This window comes from Abramis brama (genome assembly GCF_963993115.1).
Source record: "Abramis brama genome assembly, chromosome: 25".
Lineage (NCBI taxonomy): Eukaryota > Metazoa > Chordata > Actinopteri > Cypriniformes > Leuciscidae > Abramis > Abramis brama.
The window spans coordinates 25,511,744-25,532,301 of record NC_139987.1 but is presented as its reverse complement, the minus strand read 5'-3'; the positions used below and the strand labels follow the sequence as shown (position 1 = coordinate 25,532,301).

Below are 20,558 nucleotides of genomic sequence, written 5' to 3'. Positions count from 1 at the left end.
TGATTTAAGTCCTTGTGTCCTCTACATGTATGAAATCAATGCCCTGTTTTGAATCAAACTACATAACATTTTCCTGAGATTTCTTTGAAAATGAGTCACAAAAATATGATTATATTTCCATTAGAGTGCTAAATTTGATAACTAAATTCTCAGCCATTTTAAAAGACCAAGGAGAAGTTGTTTTCATGGTGAAACCTCCAGAAAAGCCCTGAATGTGCTCTTTACAGGACACCCAGACTTAAACTGACATGAATGCTGTCAGAGAAATTCACTCAAATATAATGTCCACAATAGAGTACAAAAGTTTATTCCTGGGTCTCAGGAGGACGCCGCGTAACGTTACATTTACCTCAGAAAAGCCATTCAGCGTCCAGATCTCGCTGGTCAACTTGAAAAAATAACTATAGAGGAGCATTTTGATAAATATCAGCACAAGCCCTGTTCTTCAATATTAAATGCATTTGAGTAAATCTGTCCTGAAAACCAGTGTTTATTCCAGGCGTTTAAACATTTATGATTAAAAAAAACAAATTGGATATGAAGCAAAAATTATTTCATTAAAAAGTTATCAATGTTGTTGCTATAAAAACTGTCTTGTATTCAATTTAAATATTTGTATAGAAATCAGTTAATTTGAACCTTTAATATTATGTTAATGTACCAACTGTTCACTATTTTACAACATTAGTTGAGAGATTTTTTTTCCTTGAGAATAACTGACATGTATTATACCTGATGCATACCCAAATTAATTGATATCGAATAGAATTAAATTCTGACATTTTAATGGTTATTTACGACTCTGTTTTAATTTGAGTGTTGGTTATTAAATTAGACTTTATTCACAGTTTTATTTTATTTGGATAAATGAAAACTTTCATTTCAGTTTTGGTGTTTCTGTGAAATAAATAAAATAAAAAAATAATCAGTGCATCACAACTTAAAGCTGCAGTCCGTAACTTTTTTGGGTTCAAAATAAATTTTTGAGCAAGTACATAATCAGCCAGTGTTCAAAACTATCTGCTTGACGTAGCTCGATTCAAAACTGGTGGATTTCAGTGGGAAATTTGAGCATGTCTTTGTGTCATTACGTCACATCTGTCCACATAAAGAAGAGTCTCGGCTTGTCGGCTATGAGCCTGAGGATGCTGGAGATTTATAGCCTTTTCTCACAGCAATTGATATAAACGTTTCAATTTGATGGCGGATCCAGAAAGGTTCAAACGACAATCACCAGTGACAACTAGAGATTCACCCGTTGTAAAACGCAGAAGACTTCGGACTGGCTACAGAATAAAAGAGACTGCAACCGGCCCATGCGAAAACATGGATAATATCGGAAGGACATTACATGTAGTCACGCAATGCTGATGTTGTTAACATTAGCAATTTGAGAACAAAGTATAATTTGCACGGTTTGATGTGATATGATAAGTGATCGTTAGATTTAATCAGCGCGATTTACTGCAATGCTTTTTTCCCCTTAGTTGGTCAGAACAAAAGTGGATGTTACTTACTTGTTCAATGACATTTTGTTGGTCATACTTCCAAAAAGTAGAATCTGTGATTGCGAATGCCAGCATCCACACCGGCGCGGCGACTGACAGCCGCACATTCTCCTCAAAACACTGGATTCATCCGCGCTGTCTCGATTTTGAACAGAGATGGCGACAAAGAGGAAAAACTACGGACTGCAGCTTTAAATTAAGTTGATATTTTGCATGAACATTTCACATCTTTAGACACATTTTATTACAGCCAATTCAAAAGTTCATGTTTAACATCATGATATCAGAGCTGATTCAAATACAATTCCAGTGTAAAGATCCTTGTAAAGGTGAAGCTAGGTGCAGTCTGGAGTTACACACACACACACACACACACACACCTCCAAAAGTCTCTAGAGTTGTGAGGACTCAATCCTGGACTGACTGCATGTCCAGCCAGGCTTTCAGGAGTGGGACGTTCCTGTCCATCCAGAGGATGTTCTGCTGGATTTTCTCCAGGGCTTGTTGGATGCTGCGGAGCCCAGAGCCCTGATCCTGCGCTAGAGAACTGAAGAAAGTCTGAACCTACAGGAACAACACAAACAACTGCTTCATGCTCTAGGATTCTCACCGCTTTTGGTTATGCATGGCATTAACCAGATATAATCTGACGCGCATGATTTGTAAGATCATATGACCATCTTTATATAAAACAAAACAGCTTTTTATATATCACTGATACAAGTAAATGAGTTTTCATTGTGTTTATCAAAAGTAAAATGAATTTCTTAAAATGAATACTTGATGGCAAATAAAAACCAAGCAATGGACTATAATTAATACAATATTTCAATTTATATTTGAGTCGCACTATTTAACCATCTCATTAACTTTTTTGGACTATGTGCTCATTTTGCATTCATACTTTAAAGGTGCAGTGTGTGATTTTTTAGCGGCATCTAGTGGTGAGGTTGCGAATTGCACCCAACAGAAGTTATGGTGGCTGACAGGAAGTGATGTCGTCGTCTGAGACAGCAGAGAGTAGCCAGTTAAGCAATGAGGTTTCTTTGCAAAGATAAATTAAGAAATTAGGTTTACGTAATTATTCAGTAAAACAATGTTATTGCGAATATTATTGTTACTTGTTCATCATTGTGTCAGTGTTTTATTCGCTGACTTTAGCTTTAGCTTCTTTGCACAAAGAACAACATAGTGACGAAACGCGTTTGTCCGTTTAGGGCCACCGTAGAAACATGTCGATGTAAGGGGACCCGTGGTGTGTAGATAGAAATGCCTCATTCTAATGTAATAAAAACAAAACGGTTCATTAAGTAAGGTCTTTATACACCACTGAAAACATAGATGTGTATATGATATTGCATTTCTGTCAACAGATCCTCCTAAATATTACACAATGCACCTTTAAGCAGGAAAATATATGTAAAAGTCACCAAAATGACAGATCAACAGTACCTCATCAAGCATTTCTCTGGTGGAATACTGATCGGTCACTCCAACCGCCATGCGAGATATTGCAGATGAACCCAGATCAAACCTGAAATCAGGATTTAGATTCAATACACCACTAATATTCACTATCTATCATGCCATGATATGCCAAGGTTTATTTGATCACATAATAAAGTCTTCAGGTAGATATGAAAGCAATAATAATGTTTCAGACAGATATCTGCTACGCACTTTTTCACAAGCTTCCCCCAGTTGGTCTTCATGAACTCCCAGGCGAGTTTGAAGCCTTTTGGGTTTTTACTGACAGTGACGACCAGTGATGGCAGGTCCTGAGTTTTCATTATCTCTCCCTCAATGCTTCTTTCCAAGAGCCTAGACAGAATGAGCAAGAAAAACACAGCATAGAGCAGGTTTACGTATTACGCCCTTTTTCAAAGTCTTGATTTTGTTTTTAGGCTCTACTAGAATAAGTTATAACATAATTGAATGTTTAAAAAAAACATTATTTTTCCCATATTCTCCATTGTTGCAGCTCCTCTCTTCCCAGTCTGTCAGTAACGCTCTGTTTAGTTCCTGTCTCTATGAAGCCCCTCCTTCTGAAAAGCACACTGTGCTCTGATTGGTCGGCTGGATCAGTGTGTTGTGATTGGTCGAGTGCTTCGAGTGTGTTTGGGAAATGTCCCGCCCCTTTCCATAACCACCAGTTTAACACTATACTAACTAACTCAACCAGGCCCTGCCCCTTTATTCTGTGTATTAATTATTTAAATGAGGAATATTGTGACATGTTCGTTCCCGGAAGAAACTCAAGACTAAAATGGAGGCGTTTCAGGAGTTCAGAAACAGTGACACTAATATAGAGAATAACTTTGCAGAGCTTTTTCATGCTCAAACAGCAACATTACACACTAAAGAAAGATGTACAAAAGCATAATAGGACTCCCTTAATGACACTCAGGATGGAAAAGGTAACAAATGAATCATGCTTTTGCTTGACTTTTAAAGTGAAGATCTTTTCAGATAAATATGCCAAAAATGCTGACCTTTTGATCTTCATTAATGATTCATACTCCATCACCGATGTCATGTTTGTGTGAACTCTGAAAATGTCATGTGACACCTCAGCAGCTTCATGCATCCAGACTCACCACTGAAGCTTGTGAGTTAATGGAGTGTACGCGAGGGCGGCTTTAATCATCCACTTCTCCGATGGTGAGGTGGATCGCTTGAATTTCTCCAACAGGAAGTCCCAACCTTCATCTGTGCGCGCTCCTTCAGTGTAGACCACCAAACTGACATCAGCAGGCAGCCTGAACCAAACAAACGATATAAATGGAGTTAAAATAGTATGCAGAATGTATAATGTGGATGTTATGTGAATCAAACAAACTCTTACCGCAGTTTGCCATCAGATTCTTTCCACTTCTGGAAGCGTTCAGTGGCGGTGTTGACGCAGGACGGGTAACGGCGGACACAGGCAAACAACAGCAGATAATTCCTGAGCATCCGCTCGGATACAGATCCGTCATCAGACCAGTGCTGACGGTCAATCAGTGTCTTGAATAACTTCACTAAATGACCCTGTTAAAACAGAAAACCACCAACAGTTTGTTGAAATATAGTACACTATGAAATGCTATTTAATTTTCCAAAATTTCTGTGTTCCATTAGAATTTTTCTGGATTCTGTTTTAATAGTTTAATTTTAAAAATCAAAAAGGATGTCTAATCAATTGAATTCATAAAACTTTATTAATTCAAAAATTGAATAAATAATATGGCCCTATGAAATAACAAAATTCTGTAATGTTGCTGTTTTATTTTTTGGGGGGATTCTGTGTTTTATTTAATACTAATGTATTATATCATTAAACGGAGGTAATCAAATGAACTCATAAAACTTTAATAATTGAATCTTTTAAAATGTAATCAAATGAAATTTAAACAATTCCTTTCATTTTTTGGCTGCACAACATAAGTTTAAAATGTAAGTTAAAATATGAACGAAAAGTGATATTGTTTGACATTCCTTAAAAAAATAATGTTTCTATTTATTATTACTTTGAGAAGTACATTCTATTGTACAATAGTAATATATTTCTGCCATAATTTCTTCAAGTTAAAGGGATACTCCACTTTTTTTTGGAAATAGGCTCATTTTACAACTCCCCCAGAGTTAAACAGTGAGTCTTACCGTTTTCGAATCCATTCAGCCGAACTCCGGGTCTGGCGATACCACTTTTAGCATAGCTTAGCATAGATCATTGAATCGGACAGGACCATTAGCATCTCTCTCAAAAAAATGACCAAAGAGTTTCGATATTTTTCCTATTTAAATCTTGACTCTTCTGTAGTTACATTGTGTACTAAGACCGACGGAAAATGAAAAGTTGTGATTTTCTAGGCTGATCTAGGAACTATACTCTCATTCCTGCGTAATAATCAAGAAACTTTGCTGCCGTACCACGAGTCCAGCAGGCGTAATGATATGAAAATAGGTCTAATAGGTTAGACAAACTTAGTCCCGATCACGTTGGAAGTTACCGAGCTGGGGACTATTTTCAGGCGCTGCGTCATATCATTACGCCTGCTGGACTCATGGTACGGCAGCAAAGTTTCTTGATTATTACGCAGGAATGAGAGTATAGTTCCTAGCCATATCAGCCTAGAAAATCACAACTTTTCATTTTCCGTCGGTCTTAGTACACGATGTAACTACAGAAGAGTCAAGTTTTAAATAGGAAAAATATCGAAACTCTTTGGTAATTTTTTTGAGAGAGATGCTAATGGTCCTGTCTGATTCAATGATCTATGCTAAACTCAACTGTTTAACTCTGGGGGAGTTGTAAAATGAGCCTATTTCCAAAAAAAGTGGAGTATCCCTTTAAACAGAATTTTTAATTAATGATTAATTGTACTTTGATTTATTCATCCAAACCAAAGATTTGAAATGTAATGTCTAAACTGAGACACCAGAAATTATCTTAACATCCAAAACATTGCAGTACGTGATCATTCTTTCAGCCACTACCTTCATCTTGTTCTCCAGTTCCTCCATGTTTCTCTTCTCCATGAGTTTGTAAAGCGGCACCAGCTCATTGAAGCCCTGCGTCACTGGCATGATCTCAGACTCTTTACTGAGGTACAAGCTCAGATTCAGAGCTTTATCCAGTGGGACTTTCTCTATGCTGAAGGAAAGACAGACATATTCCAGCAAGAACATGAATCAACGAGGTCTGCAATGACTGACACAAATTTAAATGTCTTAATACAATTTTTCTTTAGAAAAAAAAGTGTCGTTTGTGCTCAAATGCTGCAGGATCTCTTCATTAACGTCACATTTCTTCATCACGTATGAAGTCTCGATGTCTTCAAATCAGCTGGTGTTTGGGTGATTTTTAGTAGATGTATGAAGTCAGTTCTCCTCTAGTTCACACAAATAGTTTTTATCTTCATAAAGATTTCTGTCAAATGTTTTGCTTGAAAAGTGTGTTTGTGCATCTTTCTACAGCATTAACGACACTTGATTTGATATATATTTTAAAGTCGTCATGTGATGATAATTTAAAAGTTCATTGTTTTGTTTTTTGGGTGAAATAGAACAGGTTAACATGCTTAAAACACACATTACTTTTAACATACTGTACTTTACTGCAGTAGTCAAGTCGAGTCACCTTTATTTATATAGCGCTTTTTACAATGCAGATTATTTCAAAGCAGCTTTACAGAGATAACAGGAAAATAATGCAACAAAGTTAGTTTCTGCTGCACAGCAGATCTAGAAGAAAATAGCGTCATAGTCCATCTTAAGTAAGTTCAGTGATGGTTTATTTTTGTAGTAAAAATGTTGTTAATTTTGTTAATTTATATATACAGCCGCTCTGGAGAAAACCATAATGTTATCGTCCAGCTCAGTTTATTCTCATATAATGTGTCAATGCAGGCAGATCAATATTATTGTTGAATATTAAATGTCTCCAACTAAGCAAGCCAAAAGCCAAAGGTGACAGTGGCAAGGGAACCACAATCAGGTGACAGAATGGAGAGAGAAAAAACCTTGGGAGAACCCAGGCTCAGTCGCTCAGTTCTCCTCTGGCTAACGAACGAACAGTGTATGATTATGATTCAGGCAGCATTACAGGTCAGAAGTCAGATTGGATTGGAGATTTATACTTCATCTGAGAGTTGAATAAATAAGCTTTCCATTGATGTATGGTTTGCTAGGACAATATTTGGCCGAGATACAACTATTTGAACATCTGGAATCTGAGGGTGCAAAAAAATCGAAACATTGAGAAAATCGCCTTTAAAGTTCTACATTTATGTTGGCGATTGTGCTGCATTCACTCACAAAAATATATTTTTTATATATTTACGGTAGAAAATTTACAAAATATCTTGATCTTTACTTAATATTCAAATGATTTTTGGCATAAAAGAAAAATTTAAAATTTTGACCCATACAATGTATTTTTTGCTATTGCCACAGATATACCCGTGCAACATGTGACTGGTTTTGCGGTCCAGGGTCACATATGTATCCCGTTCCATTGAATCCAAAGTGCCGTATTACAGAAATTCACTGCATTGCAAATGCTGTTTGACGTTCCCTCACCTGACCAGCTGGAAGATGTCGTGGATGAGACTGGCCCTGTCGTTGCTGCTGAACACTGTGTGGTTCTGCTGAAGTTGATTGATCAAAGCGTCCCAGCCTCCTGACTCATAGTGGACAATATAATACCCCCGCAGGTCCACATTGAATTTAATCCACTCCACCTTCTCTGACAGGTACAGCACATCTGGAGACACACAGTCAGATCTCAACATACGCTGAACAACATGCCGGGAAGGTAAAAATGTTGGGTTAGTTTAATATTTGATGCCGTGACACACACCTTTTTCACTTTTCAGCAAGAATCGCTGCACTGCACTACTGTGACTGGTGATGTAAGTCAGAGGGACCTGCCACAGGAAGCTTGATGTACTATGAGACATCAATTACGAACAACAAATAATATTATTGCTTATGTGCTATCGCTATTATGTCTAAGGTGAACATAAACAGGGAACAAGGAAAACACATGTGTAACAGTATATTGGAGTTCTTGCAGCTCTTAAAGTGACAGCAGCCTAATATTCCTAATATAATAAAGTTAATCAAACAACAAAAGACAAAGAGAAAATTCACTTGCTGTTCTTGACTGAATAACTTTTGTAACTATATTTGTAATGTAGCCTATATTTTATTTATAATGTGCAGCGTTATTTTATATTTAATTAGTTTAAATACCTGAAAATCTTAAAACGGTATTTTGTTCAGTTGTATTAATTGTGTGATTGCTAACTTGTTTATTTTTAATTACTGAGTGTTTACTTGTCCGCAATAATGCTTTGAATTTATATTAGTTAGGCTAGTTGTTTTTGCTATGGTATTTTTAAACCACAGGCAAGAGTTTCTTGTGTATTTTTGTTCATGGTATTCAGCTACAATAAAATGTTTTGCAAAAAGACTTAGAATAAATGTGAATGTGAAATGTGTGTTTTTTTACCTCATTGGAGTCGAAATTAGGAATCAATAAGGATCAGAATCGATAAGCAGAATCAGAATCGTTAAAATTCAAATGATACCCAACCCTAATTACCAATGATATCTTCTTTTTTACTTCTTATTCGATCAGAATGCCATAACATACCATTTTTAAAGCATAATACGGTTTGAATAGTTTCACATGGTATCTTTGTTTAGTATGCATTATGCATACCTTGAAGTCTTTGAAGATTTTTCTCCTTTAAGATAGCGCTCCTGTTTGAGGATGACCTCTTGACCTTTGACCTCCACAGTGACTAAAGGAAACCCCTCCTGCAGTGTCCAGGTGTCCATGATGGCTTTAACGTCAACACTGTCCTCCATGAACCATTTCTGCTGGAACAGGATTGATTTACTACATTAAAGGAATTATTTTACTTGTGGTTCATATGATATATTATGAAATGATATGATCTGATATATAATATAACATATTACATATCATATAATGCCATTTCAGCTAGAACAGGATTTGTTTTACTACATTAACTGAATCATTTATTTGTTTTGTGGTTCATATCATGTCATATATCTCATATATCATGTCATATAATATATAAATCAGATAATATCATCATATAACATATCATGTCATATATATAATATCATGTATCATATCACGTCATATATCATAATTTATTATAAAATATATCATGTCATGTCATATATAAAATATTTCATGTCATATTATATAATTTAATGTCATATATTATATATTATCATGTCTTATAAAATATGACGTCATATATTCTACATTATAAAATATATAATGTAATATATAATACATTATAAAATATATCATGTCATATATCTCATATATCATGTCATATAATATATAAATCAGATAATATCATCATATAACATATCATGTCATATATATAATATCATGTATCATATCACGTCATATATCATAATTTATTATAAAATATATCATGTCATGTCATATATAAAATATTTCATGTCATATTATATAATTTAATGTCATATATTATATATTATCATGTCTTATAAAATATGACGTCATATATTCTACATTATAAAATATATAATGTAATATATAATACATTATAAAATATATCATGTCATATATCTCATATATCATGTCATATAATATATAAATCAGATAATATCATCATATAACATATCATGTCATATATGTAATATCATGTATCATATCACGTCATATATCATATATTATAAAATATATCATGTCATGTCATATGTAAAATATTTCATGTCATATTATATCATTTAATGTCATATATTATATATTATCATGTCTTATAAAAAATGACGTCATATATTCTACACTACAAAATATGTCATATATCACATAATATATCATCATATAATATATTTTATCATATCATATCATATCATATCACATAATATATTGTCATATAATATATTTTATCATATCATATCCCATCACATATCATATCATATAGATGCTGTCAATGTTGCTATGAACCCAGATAATTCCTTTAAAAATGAATTAAAAAAATGATAAATGATTGCTACATATTATATTATTTAATGCAGCACTCACAGAAGCTGGAGATTCAGCCCTAACTTTGGAACAGAATCCATCGAGTTTTAGTCTCCCCGAGTCCAGTCCATCAGAAGTGCAGATCTGAAAAGGTTGAAATGCGTTTAGGCTCGAGAGCATTGGTTTGAGAGCTGCAGAACATACACAGGAACCAACAGAGGTCACTCACATTGGTAAGGCTTTCCCAGAGGTGAGCATTGACGGTGTTCTGGTAGCTGTGTCTCTTCAGGTAGTCTATAATACCGTACTTGAAAGCCTCTGGGGTCAGGAAATCCCTCAGCATGTTCAAGATACACGCTCCCTTGAGAGATGATGAACAACCAGTAGACATATTACAGCTAATTATTCACGTGAAGGCTTTTAGAGATCAGTGGACAACCAATATATCATCATGGCAGATATTTGGCATTTTTAAATGTCATTTTTAAGTGTTTCTGTTTGGTCACTAAGTGTCAGAATCAGCTTTTATTTTGACAGAGATGGAACTTTTATTTTGACAGTGCTGAGAATACCAACACCTGATGTGAATGTAAAAGAATAACAGAGTCAAGAAGTTGCTAAAGCTTAAATTAGTTTTTTACAGATTTATTTTTAAAGCTCAATAATAATAAAAAATCATATTATAATTATTTCTAAAGTCGCAAATATGTTAATTTTCATTGAAGCAATGTTTATGCATGTTATTAAAATTAAAGGTTTACTAACATTTTTGTAAAAATGCAGTTTTTTTTAAACTTCTATGGGACCAAAAGTTACAAAAAGTGTCCCTTTAAATAGTGTAATATCATATATATATTGGCTTTATAATCGGCCACCCTGCTCTCTAAGATATTAGTATCAGCATCAAAATATATAAAGTGCTTGTGTACCTTTCGGTAGGAAACGTCATCAAACATCTCGCTGATTTCCGCAGGATTCTCCACTGGGGTGGAAATGGGGTGTGAGGAGATTAAAGAGTCCACTGACATGGCGGTGAAGCACTTCTCCAGGAAATAATCATCCTAAAACAGAGACACTGAATAATATCAGCTCTGTTATAGTTACATATCAGTCAGACTTTGTTGAAATGACCATATCACAAGCTCAACTAGGGCTGGGCAGTGTGATGATATACAATGAAGGCTGAAAGTGATGTGCGGAGGGGACATTTGTTTTTAATGTGCCTACAAGTTCGATTAAACCATTAAAATATGAGGAAAATATTTGATTATATATGAAGAGTTCAGATGCAAAAGCCTCTAAGTGCCATCTGAAATTTTCTTCTAGAATGATCATTTTTATCAAGCTCGTATATTTAAGTTCAGTAATTTCACTTAAATGACAATGAAATTACCTATTAGTTGTCATTTAAGTGAAATTACTGAACTTAAATATACAAGCTTTATAAAAATGATCATTCTAGAAGAAAATTTCAGATGACACTTAGAGGCTTTTGCATCTGAACTCTTCATATATATATATATATATATATATATATATATATATATAAAAATAAACAAATATCAAATATTTTCCTCTCTCTCTCTATATATATATATTAAAAATTAGGGAAGAACAAAACACTAAACTTGGTTAAGGTATTTATCTTACAAAATTATTTATTAATATATATAAAAAGGCAAACTACAGCTACAGGTTTTATTTTACTATTAAAAAAAAAAGCATAGAAAAAAAAAACCTCACTTTGACTACAACATAATCAATTATTAATATTTTGTTGGTTCTCTCTTGTTTTCACATGTGTTCATAATTTCTTTGTATGACAGTCTGGCCAAAAGTGAAGTCCGCACAATTTGGCCTGTTTCATTGTGTTATCATCACAAATAAAACAATCGACTTCCAAGCACAACTGTAATGCTTACAAAATCTTTAACATATTTTTCATAATATTTAAATAAAGGGTGCAGATGTCAATTTCCTAGGCCGGACATCACTGGTGGAGACGATATAAAGTGTCTATCCTAGAGATTTTGCTATATTGTTTATATTGCCGTATGTACATAGCACAGCAATAGTACAAGTCATTGACACTTTAAAGTGATAAAGAAGCATGCATCAATGAGAACATAAAGAGCAGGATGTGCAATGCTTGATGTTAAAAAGAGTAAAGTGCAATAAGCCATGAGAAAAGGTAAGTGTGTTACTCGCACGCGTAGAAAGCCGCCTCTCTCAGACAGCATGCAATCCTGAATTCAGTTCTCTTTCACAGCTTTTTGCACTTGAATGGTCAAATACACACAGAATTATGTTAAAAAGGCCAGCGTGTGAAGTATTCACATAACCGCAGCTTATGACTTAACCTCAACTATTAGACAGTTGTATTAAATGTAAAGATGCATGGTCTCACCACTTGCAGCTCAGGGTGGGTGATGTTGACAGACACATACTCCATGAACTTGGCAAAGCCCTCGTTTAACCACAGGTCATTCCACCACTGCATTGTAACCAGGTTTCCAAACCACTGGATAACAGATGTGAATGATTAGCCATCAATTACATCATTCAGTAGTCAAATATTTGTGTATAATGAAGCAAAACTGCCAGGCAACTGATATCCTATAAATCTCTGCTAGTTTCATGTCTCCAATATCTGGTAACACTTTACAATAAGATTTTATTTGTTAATATTAATAACAGTGAACAATACTTCTACAACATTTATTCATCTTAGTTAATGTTAATCTCAACATTTACTAATAGCCTACATTTTTAAAGTCAAAAGTTGCATCTGTTAACATTAGTTAATGTACTGTGAACATGAACATTTTTATTAACTAACATTAACAAAGATAAATGCTGTACGAAGATATTGCTCATTGTTAGATAATACATTAATGTTAACAAACGAGAGTTCATTATATCACATATCTCTCTTTCTTCTCACATACTAAAATAATCTCCATTTATGTATTTATTTGTTAAGTAGTCGTGCAATAAGCAGGATCATGTACAGTTATATAGGCATCAACTAAATATATTTTGTGAAAGAGGCCGACTAGCTGTACGTGATCTCGTACTAAGATTAAATTAGTAACAGAAATATCAACCTGATGGGCTAGTTCATGGGCGATGACTTTGGTGATGCCCAGTTTGTCAGAGGATGAGGATTTCTCAGGGTCAAATAGCAAACCGGACTCTCTGTACGTCGACAGACCCCAATTCTCCATAGCACCGGATTGGAAATCTGGGATCGCAGCAAGATCTGCAAGTAAAAGATAATTATAGCCAAGTCCTAAAAAGCCTATAAATATACTGATTACAGCTTTGCATTATTTCATGCCAGATTGCAAACTAAAGTATGCATGCCATTTTCAACAGCAGTAAAGATGGTGACAGCTGAACTTTCACACTCACCGTGTTTGGGAAGTGGATACGGGATGTCAAAATAATCATCATAAAAGTCTAGCAGTGTGACGGCGGTGTTCAGAGCATATTCCGCCTGGCTGATCTTCTCAGGAACCGTATACACAGATATCTACACCAGGATTCAGGTCATGAGGAGAGAAACCACAGTTTTATTCAGGTCTGGGTGTATTGTAAAGTGCATTTATAATGCTTTAGGCAATATTATTGACTTGCCTCAACTCCATGCTGACTCTTTTTACTGATGGAGTGGAAATCACAGATGATGAAGGCCACCAGGTAGGTGCTCATCTTCACTGTCGTGTCGTAATGATCCTCCAGTAGCCCGTCGGCCAGCTCTACAGTTCTCAGCTATTGGATGAAATAGTTTTTCATTAGTTTACTTTAAAGAAAGAGTCTGAAAAATAGATCACTGAGTTCAATGTCAATAAATGACATTGCAGATTGTGCAATTTGTAAATTTACATTCAAAGTTGTGAATTTAGCTAGTGTGCAAAACTGGAATATCGCATTACATTAGCATTTCCATCCCATGTGTTCAAGAGAACAAAATCGTCACTTCCTGGGAAATTGGTTTTTGGTAAAAATGGAAGTTGCTGCAAAATCGGGGAAGAAACTGTGGCTCTTTTATCCTCCATCATGTGAGACGCTTCTCGGAGGGAATTAAACCAAATCATTCTGATGACAGACTTTGGCTCAGGCATTTCATAATGTCAAACATACGATGTAATTGGTCTGCTGGCTAGTCCAGTTATCCAATCACATCCACTGCTGAGGCAGTCACGTGAGCTTTTTGTTGCGCATCGAAAAATGTGTTTCCATCGTAGTTTATGCATGTCTTCTTATCAAATAAAAAAATTATCCACCTCAATTAAGCTTATAAATTTTTCATGCACATTTTTAGAATTTATGTGCATCTTGGTGTTTCCATCCAGTGTTTTTTTTATGCGATAACCCAAAATTTGCATAAAAATAGGTGGATGGGAACATAGCTATTGACCGTTATGATGGTTAATGATTTTGATGATTCATTTTTGATTTGCCAGAAAATACTGGCTAACCTATGATATTTTTCTTGATATTTTGTGACTTTATCTTATTTAGGATTATGAAAAGCTGATGTGTTGTGGAATGTGTGTACAAAATACAAAATTGTGTATTACAATTATGATGTTGATCATGGTTTATGGTTCATGGTTAACAGCAGCAGCACAGAAACCCATTTGTATTTTTTATTTTTGAAGTACTATATTTTGTGTCAGTTTCTCAACAACCCACTAAGGGTGTTTACATTTACATTCATGCATTTGGCAGATGCTTTAAGTAGAAGACATTTACACTGCATTGATGTACAATTTGCAATGCAATGACGTACATTTCTATCAGTTCATGGATGTTAATTTCACTGGGAATCAAATCCATGATCTTGAGGTTAGGAGCGCCAGGTGTAACGGACACGAGGGCTCGTTAGGGTCTGCGTGACGTAAAAATCATCATCGGATGGTGTACACGGAGGCTCTTTGCGGCCTCCCATTTCTTGTGACCACGCGTACATGTCACTAGGCGGCAAAAGCACCAACTGCTCCGATCTACTGCGCATGTGCAGAACACATCCCCCGAGCGGACCCCAGCATACACTTTTTAGTAGTATAAATACAAGTAGTCCGTGTCTGTGCTGTCCACAGCTGTCCGTGTACGCGTCCAAACTGGAGTATAACCGAGGCTTCAGCGTGCCCGCCTCCCAAGCCGGAGACCCCGGTTCAAATTCTGCTCGGAGCGGGTCAAATAGGACCGGATAAATTGGGTGCCATTGACCTGGATGGGAGTGATGTTTAGGGGGGTGAGTGTAAGGGATGTAGGCCAGTAAGAGCTGTTTGTGTAAACCTCACTCCCCTGGCCTCAAGAGGTGCGCTAGCACTGGCGGTTTAAATCCCGTTCGGAGCGGGTCGATTAGGACCAGATACACAGGCTAGATAGTTAAATAGTTTTAAAAATCTCATATGTTCTCATGTTTATTTATTTTTAGTGTGTGAGAACTATTATACCCATTTTTTATTTTTTTTGGTTTTTCATTGTGATTTTGGTGAATTACATTAAATCCAATGTGACCTGCTCCATAAAGATCATACCCAGATTTAATACAAGGTTTAGCTATGTGTACCTTGGGCATGTTGGATATGGAAATGTGCCTCGATTCTCGGCGCACGCGGATGGTGAAGTTGGCTTTGAACGCAGGTTCATCAAAACAAGGGAAGGCGGCTCGAGCATGTGTCGCCTCAAACTGAGTGGACGCCATAATCCTGTAGGGAAAAAAATATAATTTTGAGGGGTGTTTACTCTTCAAGCTACCAATTAATCACAAAAGCACTAATGTCGTGGTTCCCATACCTGACCTCTCCACTATTCGTGGTGTATCTGCCTTTATAAAAGCCATGAAAACTGTCTGATAAGTTGGCGTAGAACTCCAAATGCACCAAATGATTTCCTTTCTGAAATGTGAAGCCATCAGCGAAGAGTGCAATCTGTTCATTGGCTTCAAACTCACTGATTTGAAGATCCCGATGATATCTGGACTCTAAAAGCTGTGCTTTAGAGATCTGAAGGTTCTTGCTGTGGAGGATGATGGCTCTGGTGTCCTGCTCTACCTCCACGAGGATCTGGACAACACCAGAGAAGGTCAGCGAGGTCAGGTTGGGGTGTATCAGGAGCTCATAGTGCTGGGGTTTCACTGTTTCTGGCAACCTCATCTTGTCCCAGGGAAAAGGCAACACATTTGTGTCCGTGTTGACAGTCATTCCATGGTTGCCAGTTAAAAGAACACAGAATAAAATGGCAAATATAAGGCAGTTTAAGCCGCGAGACTGGGAGAAGAGCATGATGCAAAACAGAAGTTTAAGATCAGCTTTCTTTTGGATACATGCGCTTGTACATAACACACATGAGCACTGCTTACGAACTTTAGACGTCACAAAGAAAGAAAAACACAAATGATACAATGTATCTAATTTACATTCGAATTCAGCGGACAAAAACGTTTCGAACGAACCTGCGCGCGAAATCCCTTAGGTAACTGAAAGTGAAACTACGCAGTTGTCAATCACAATATCCGATTTCCTGACGTGAAAACGTCTCCTTTTTGCGCTCAGATTATAGTATTACATGCTGGAGCTTATAACACATCATATTACGTTTTATATAACTACAAAAAAACCTTATCTATGTGCTTGCGAAGACACGTTGAACGCAGCAGTGAACGCTCTCATGAATATTAATTACGCAAAAGACTGGCTGTTGAATAATTGGGATACGTGATTCGACGCTTCAGGAAGTACACCAGGCTACGTCATCATGACTACTTAATTATTCATGATATAAGCCTTCTTCAGCTGAAGTTGGGAAGAAATAGCGGCCTCTGTAGCAGTGGGTCAAAAACACACCATCAAACCAAAACATTACAGACCCTTTCCAAAAAATTAGAATATCATGGAAAAGTTTATTTATTTCCATAATTCCATTCAAAACGTTAAACTTCCATAGATTATAGATTCAGGGCCCACAACTTAAACGATTTCAAGTATTTAGTTGTTTATTTGTACATAATTTGGGCTTCCAGCTCATAAAACCCACGAAAACAGGATTTCAAAAAATTAGAATATTACATGAAATCACACAGTAATTACACAGTGATACCATGGTCATTGAACCAGGTTTTGGTTCTTTTGGCAGTGTGGGCAGGTGCAAATCCTGCTGGAAAATGAAGTCAGCATCTCCATAAAGCTTGTCTGCTGAAGGAAGCATGAAGTGCTCTGGAAATGTCCTGGTAGACGGCTGCGTTGAGTGGACAGCACAGTGGACCAACACCAGCCGATGACATGGCTCCCCAAACCAACACAGACTGTGGAAACTTCACACTGGACTTCAAGCATCTTGGATTGTGTGCCTCTCCATTCTTCCTCCAGACTCTGGGCCCTTGGTTTCCAAATGAGATGCAAAATTTGAGGACTTTGGTCCACTGTGCTTTATTAAATCCAGAGTCAACGCAGCCGTCTACCAGGACATTTTCAGAGCACTTCATGCTTCCTTCAGCAGACAAGCTTTATGGAGATGCTGACTTCATTTTCCAGCAGGATTTGCACCGGCCCACACTGCCAAAAGAACCAAAACCTGGTTCAATGACCATGGCATCACTGTGTAATTACTGTGTGATTTCATGTAATATTCTAATATTTTGAAATCCTGTTTTCGTGGGTTTTATGAGCTGGAAGCCCAAATTTTGTACAAATAAACAACTAAATACTTGAAATCGTTTAAGTTGTGGGCCCTGAATCTATAATCTATGGAAGTTTAACGTTTTGAATGGAATTATGGAAATAAATAAACTTTTCCATGATATTCTAATTTTTTGGAAAGGGTCTGTACGTTTCCAATTAAAAATGATTGAGCAAAGTGTATTTTTGCATGTTGGGACTGCTTATCAAAATAGAATGACAAATACATTATGATTTGATGAACTTATATTTATTGGCCAACTTCATCACTAAACAAAATGTGGTTATTTCTTGTGGATTAAAAAATAGACAAAACAAAACAAAAAGAAAAGAATATATACATGTATATTACATGTCTTGTGATTTGTTTTTAATTTGACTCAGTCCACCTATGACACTTAATTCTCTTTATCCCCATCTTGCAATGCAATTGTTCAGAAACAGGTCATTAGAAAATATAAAATGGTCCCTGAGAAAAAGACAAAAATATTTTTCGCCAAATTAAATCCTAAATAAGTCGACATTCTACTGTTTGCAAACCTTCCAAAATTGTTTCAGACTTTAGTTTAATTAAAACGTATTTATTTTCCACAATTGTTCATCACAGTAGATTAACAAATAGAGTTGGGTTGAGTCAGATCCAAACTACTTTAATTGCAAAGGGAGAATTCAGGCAGTATTTCCAGAATAATTGGACTTTCACTATATTTTAGTCTAGACCTAACCTCATACGAACACTGAAGAATAATTATGGGGGTGGATGGTTTCAAACAGTAAGGAAATGCTTCAGTACACATTAACAAGTATGAAATACAATAAAATCCAATTTGTCTAAAAAAAAATTGTTGCATGCTTCTTTTCAACCTTTCTATTCTTAAGTTAAAATCAAACCAGAGATTTGTAATTTAAAAAACTGTTTTTATAATCACGTAAAAAAAGACGAGAAAAAAACAAAAAACATTATACCGGATTACGAATAAGTTTTCATATCTGTATCTCTGTTTATGAGATTGTCAGTTTTGTGGAAAGATCACACTTTCATAGCTGCCAGAATTCACTAAAAAAATAAAATTAAATAAAACTAAATAAATAAACCACGTTTCCTTTCCATATTGAGCACATTACATTCTAAAATAAACCAGCAAAACTTTCATTTTTATTAATAAAATCCTTTACAAATGTGTATGTGTATGATAAAACATCCATTTTCCCACACACAAAAAAACCCAAAACAAAAAACATTTTTTTTAAAGCAAAGAAACAGAGACTAAATTTTCTTTTATTCTCCTCGGCCCAAACACTATTGCATGGGCGTCCGATGGGGCTCTACACCTTCTCATCCTTCCCTGCATTCGCACTTGTAAGGGCCGTCGTCTAAACAGTAAAAACATAGTATATTAACACAAATCTGTGGAATTATAAAGTCTAAAATGCATATAAAGCTCTCAAACACGTCACCTGTTCGACCATCCTCTGCATCTTCTCAATGACAGAGGTCATCTGACCGGTGTTTTCTCTCAGACTCTTCTCGTACGTTTTGTTGAGCGTCTCGGCTTTCTCCAGTTTCTTCTTGAGCTCTTTCTGTTGGCCCTGCTCCTGTTCATTAGAGGCCTGTCTCGCTTCTGCTGCTTCTGAATCACACACACAGTGAACCACACCAAAGACGTCAAACTTAAATGCAGCATGAATATGATGGGAGAAATACAGCATTACACCATTGAGAGGCATCTGAATTTTGATTCACAAGCTTCCGATTCGATTCTATATTGATTAATTGCGATTACATGACACCTGATATGGATTTCGGTATCTTTCAATGTACATTTTGATGTTCATTCATGTTTATTTGGTGCTATAACTAGTAGTAAAGCGGAAGAGTTGATCGGTTCACGTGCCGCTTGAACTGAGACGCTACTGCAATCCGTCACGCCGCTTTAAAGAGCGCATTAGAATTTCATGATAAAATTGACAATAACAGCACAAAGCTTATTTTGATTTATTGGATGTGAGGCAATCCAATGTTCATTTATCAACTGAAAAAGCATAGACTGAAAGATCAATTTTGGGGATTTAAGGCGAGACACGGCAGGCAAAAACATCGGGGTTTTTTCACTGGTCAATTTTGAGATTTTTGGATATTTGTCTTCAATAACATGTCTTCTTTCAGACTTGTGGTGAAAAAAAGGTCTTTATTTTACTACACTTTGTCTGTTTGCGTCTGTAGATTTCTCATAAATTCAACAAAAGTTGAATCCGCGCTGCTCCGCGATCGCTGTCTACACCGTCATCACACACACCGTTAGAAAGCTCTCTCTCCTGTACAATGCTGTCGGATCCAAATATGGTCATTTCCTTTTCATCAGCAACCAATCGTGAAAGTAAAAGGGCTGAATGCGCAATCTCATTGGCTGATATAAATCTTTAAAGCCCGTTTTCTCAAAATGACTTTTCTCTCATTCTCCAAGTCCGAAATCTCCACTTCAGTAGCACCGATATACACCAAACCTTCCAGTCTTGTACCTAGTTATATTATGAAGACATTTACAGAGGGATTTGTACATTTATTATTCCTAGCCTGATTTATATAACATTTTATTCCAAAAAACATGGCGAAAATCATTTTTTTAAGGCTATTGACAGTATATTCTGATTTACAGGATAACAAAAGTAGATATCCATAAATCCCTCTGTAATTTTTTTCCCATCTAATATGTGAACACAATGAAAAAATAATTTTTAACCTGGCTTTATCCAATACTCAGATTTTTTTAGTTTTTTAAAATATATGCAAATTAGTGCATATTTAATTAGATATTGCCTAATTTGCATATTTAA

The 20,558-nt window shown here is 35.8% G+C and overlaps 2 protein-coding genes across 4 annotated transcripts in view; both read right to left on the bottom strand.

The window, feature by feature from the left end:
• Window positions 1-279: 279 nt before the first annotated feature.
• erap1a (endoplasmic reticulum aminopeptidase 1a) lies at window positions 280-16,741 on the bottom strand. Of its 2 annotated transcripts, none has more exons than XM_084105618.1 (18): window positions 15,844-16,741; window positions 15,617-15,755; window positions 13,672-13,806; window positions 13,447-13,567; window positions 13,140-13,294; window positions 12,440-12,553; window positions 10,962-11,093; window positions 10,262-10,393; window positions 10,093-10,176; window positions 8,719-8,876; window positions 7,852-7,940; window positions 7,572-7,755; window positions 5,988-6,144; window positions 4,354-4,538; window positions 4,106-4,267; window positions 3,189-3,329; window positions 2,961-3,042; window positions 280-2,072 (listed from the first exon to the last, which is right to left on the bottom strand). In XM_084105618.1, the coding sequence occupies exons 1-18, from the start codon at window positions 16,329-16,331 to the stop codon at window positions 1,917-1,919; spliced, it is 2,814 nt and encodes a 937-aa protein (XP_083961744.1). In that variant the 5' UTR covers window positions 16,332-16,741; the 3' UTR covers window positions 280-1,916. The 2 variants fall into 2 exon arrangements, with proteins under 2 accessions (XP_083961744.1, XP_083961743.1); XM_084105617.1 differs by having other exon boundaries at window positions 8,719-8,879; window positions 15,844-16,738.
• A 1,216-nt stretch (window positions 16,742-17,957) lies between these two features.
• ccar2 (cell cycle and apoptosis regulator 2) overlaps window positions 17,958-20,558 on the bottom strand; it is a 15,999-nt gene continuing 13,398 nt past the window's right edge. For both annotated transcript variants that reach the window (XM_084104293.1, XM_084104292.1), the window contains 2 exons: window positions 19,182-19,354; window positions 17,958-19,097 (listed from right to left, as the gene is read on the bottom strand). In XM_084104293.1, coding sequence (XP_083960419.1) covers window positions 19,050-19,097; window positions 19,182-19,354 — 221 coding nt within the window. In that variant the 3' untranslated portion in view covers window positions 17,958-19,049. The remainder of the gene's footprint in view (window positions 19,098-19,181; window positions 19,355-20,558) is intronic.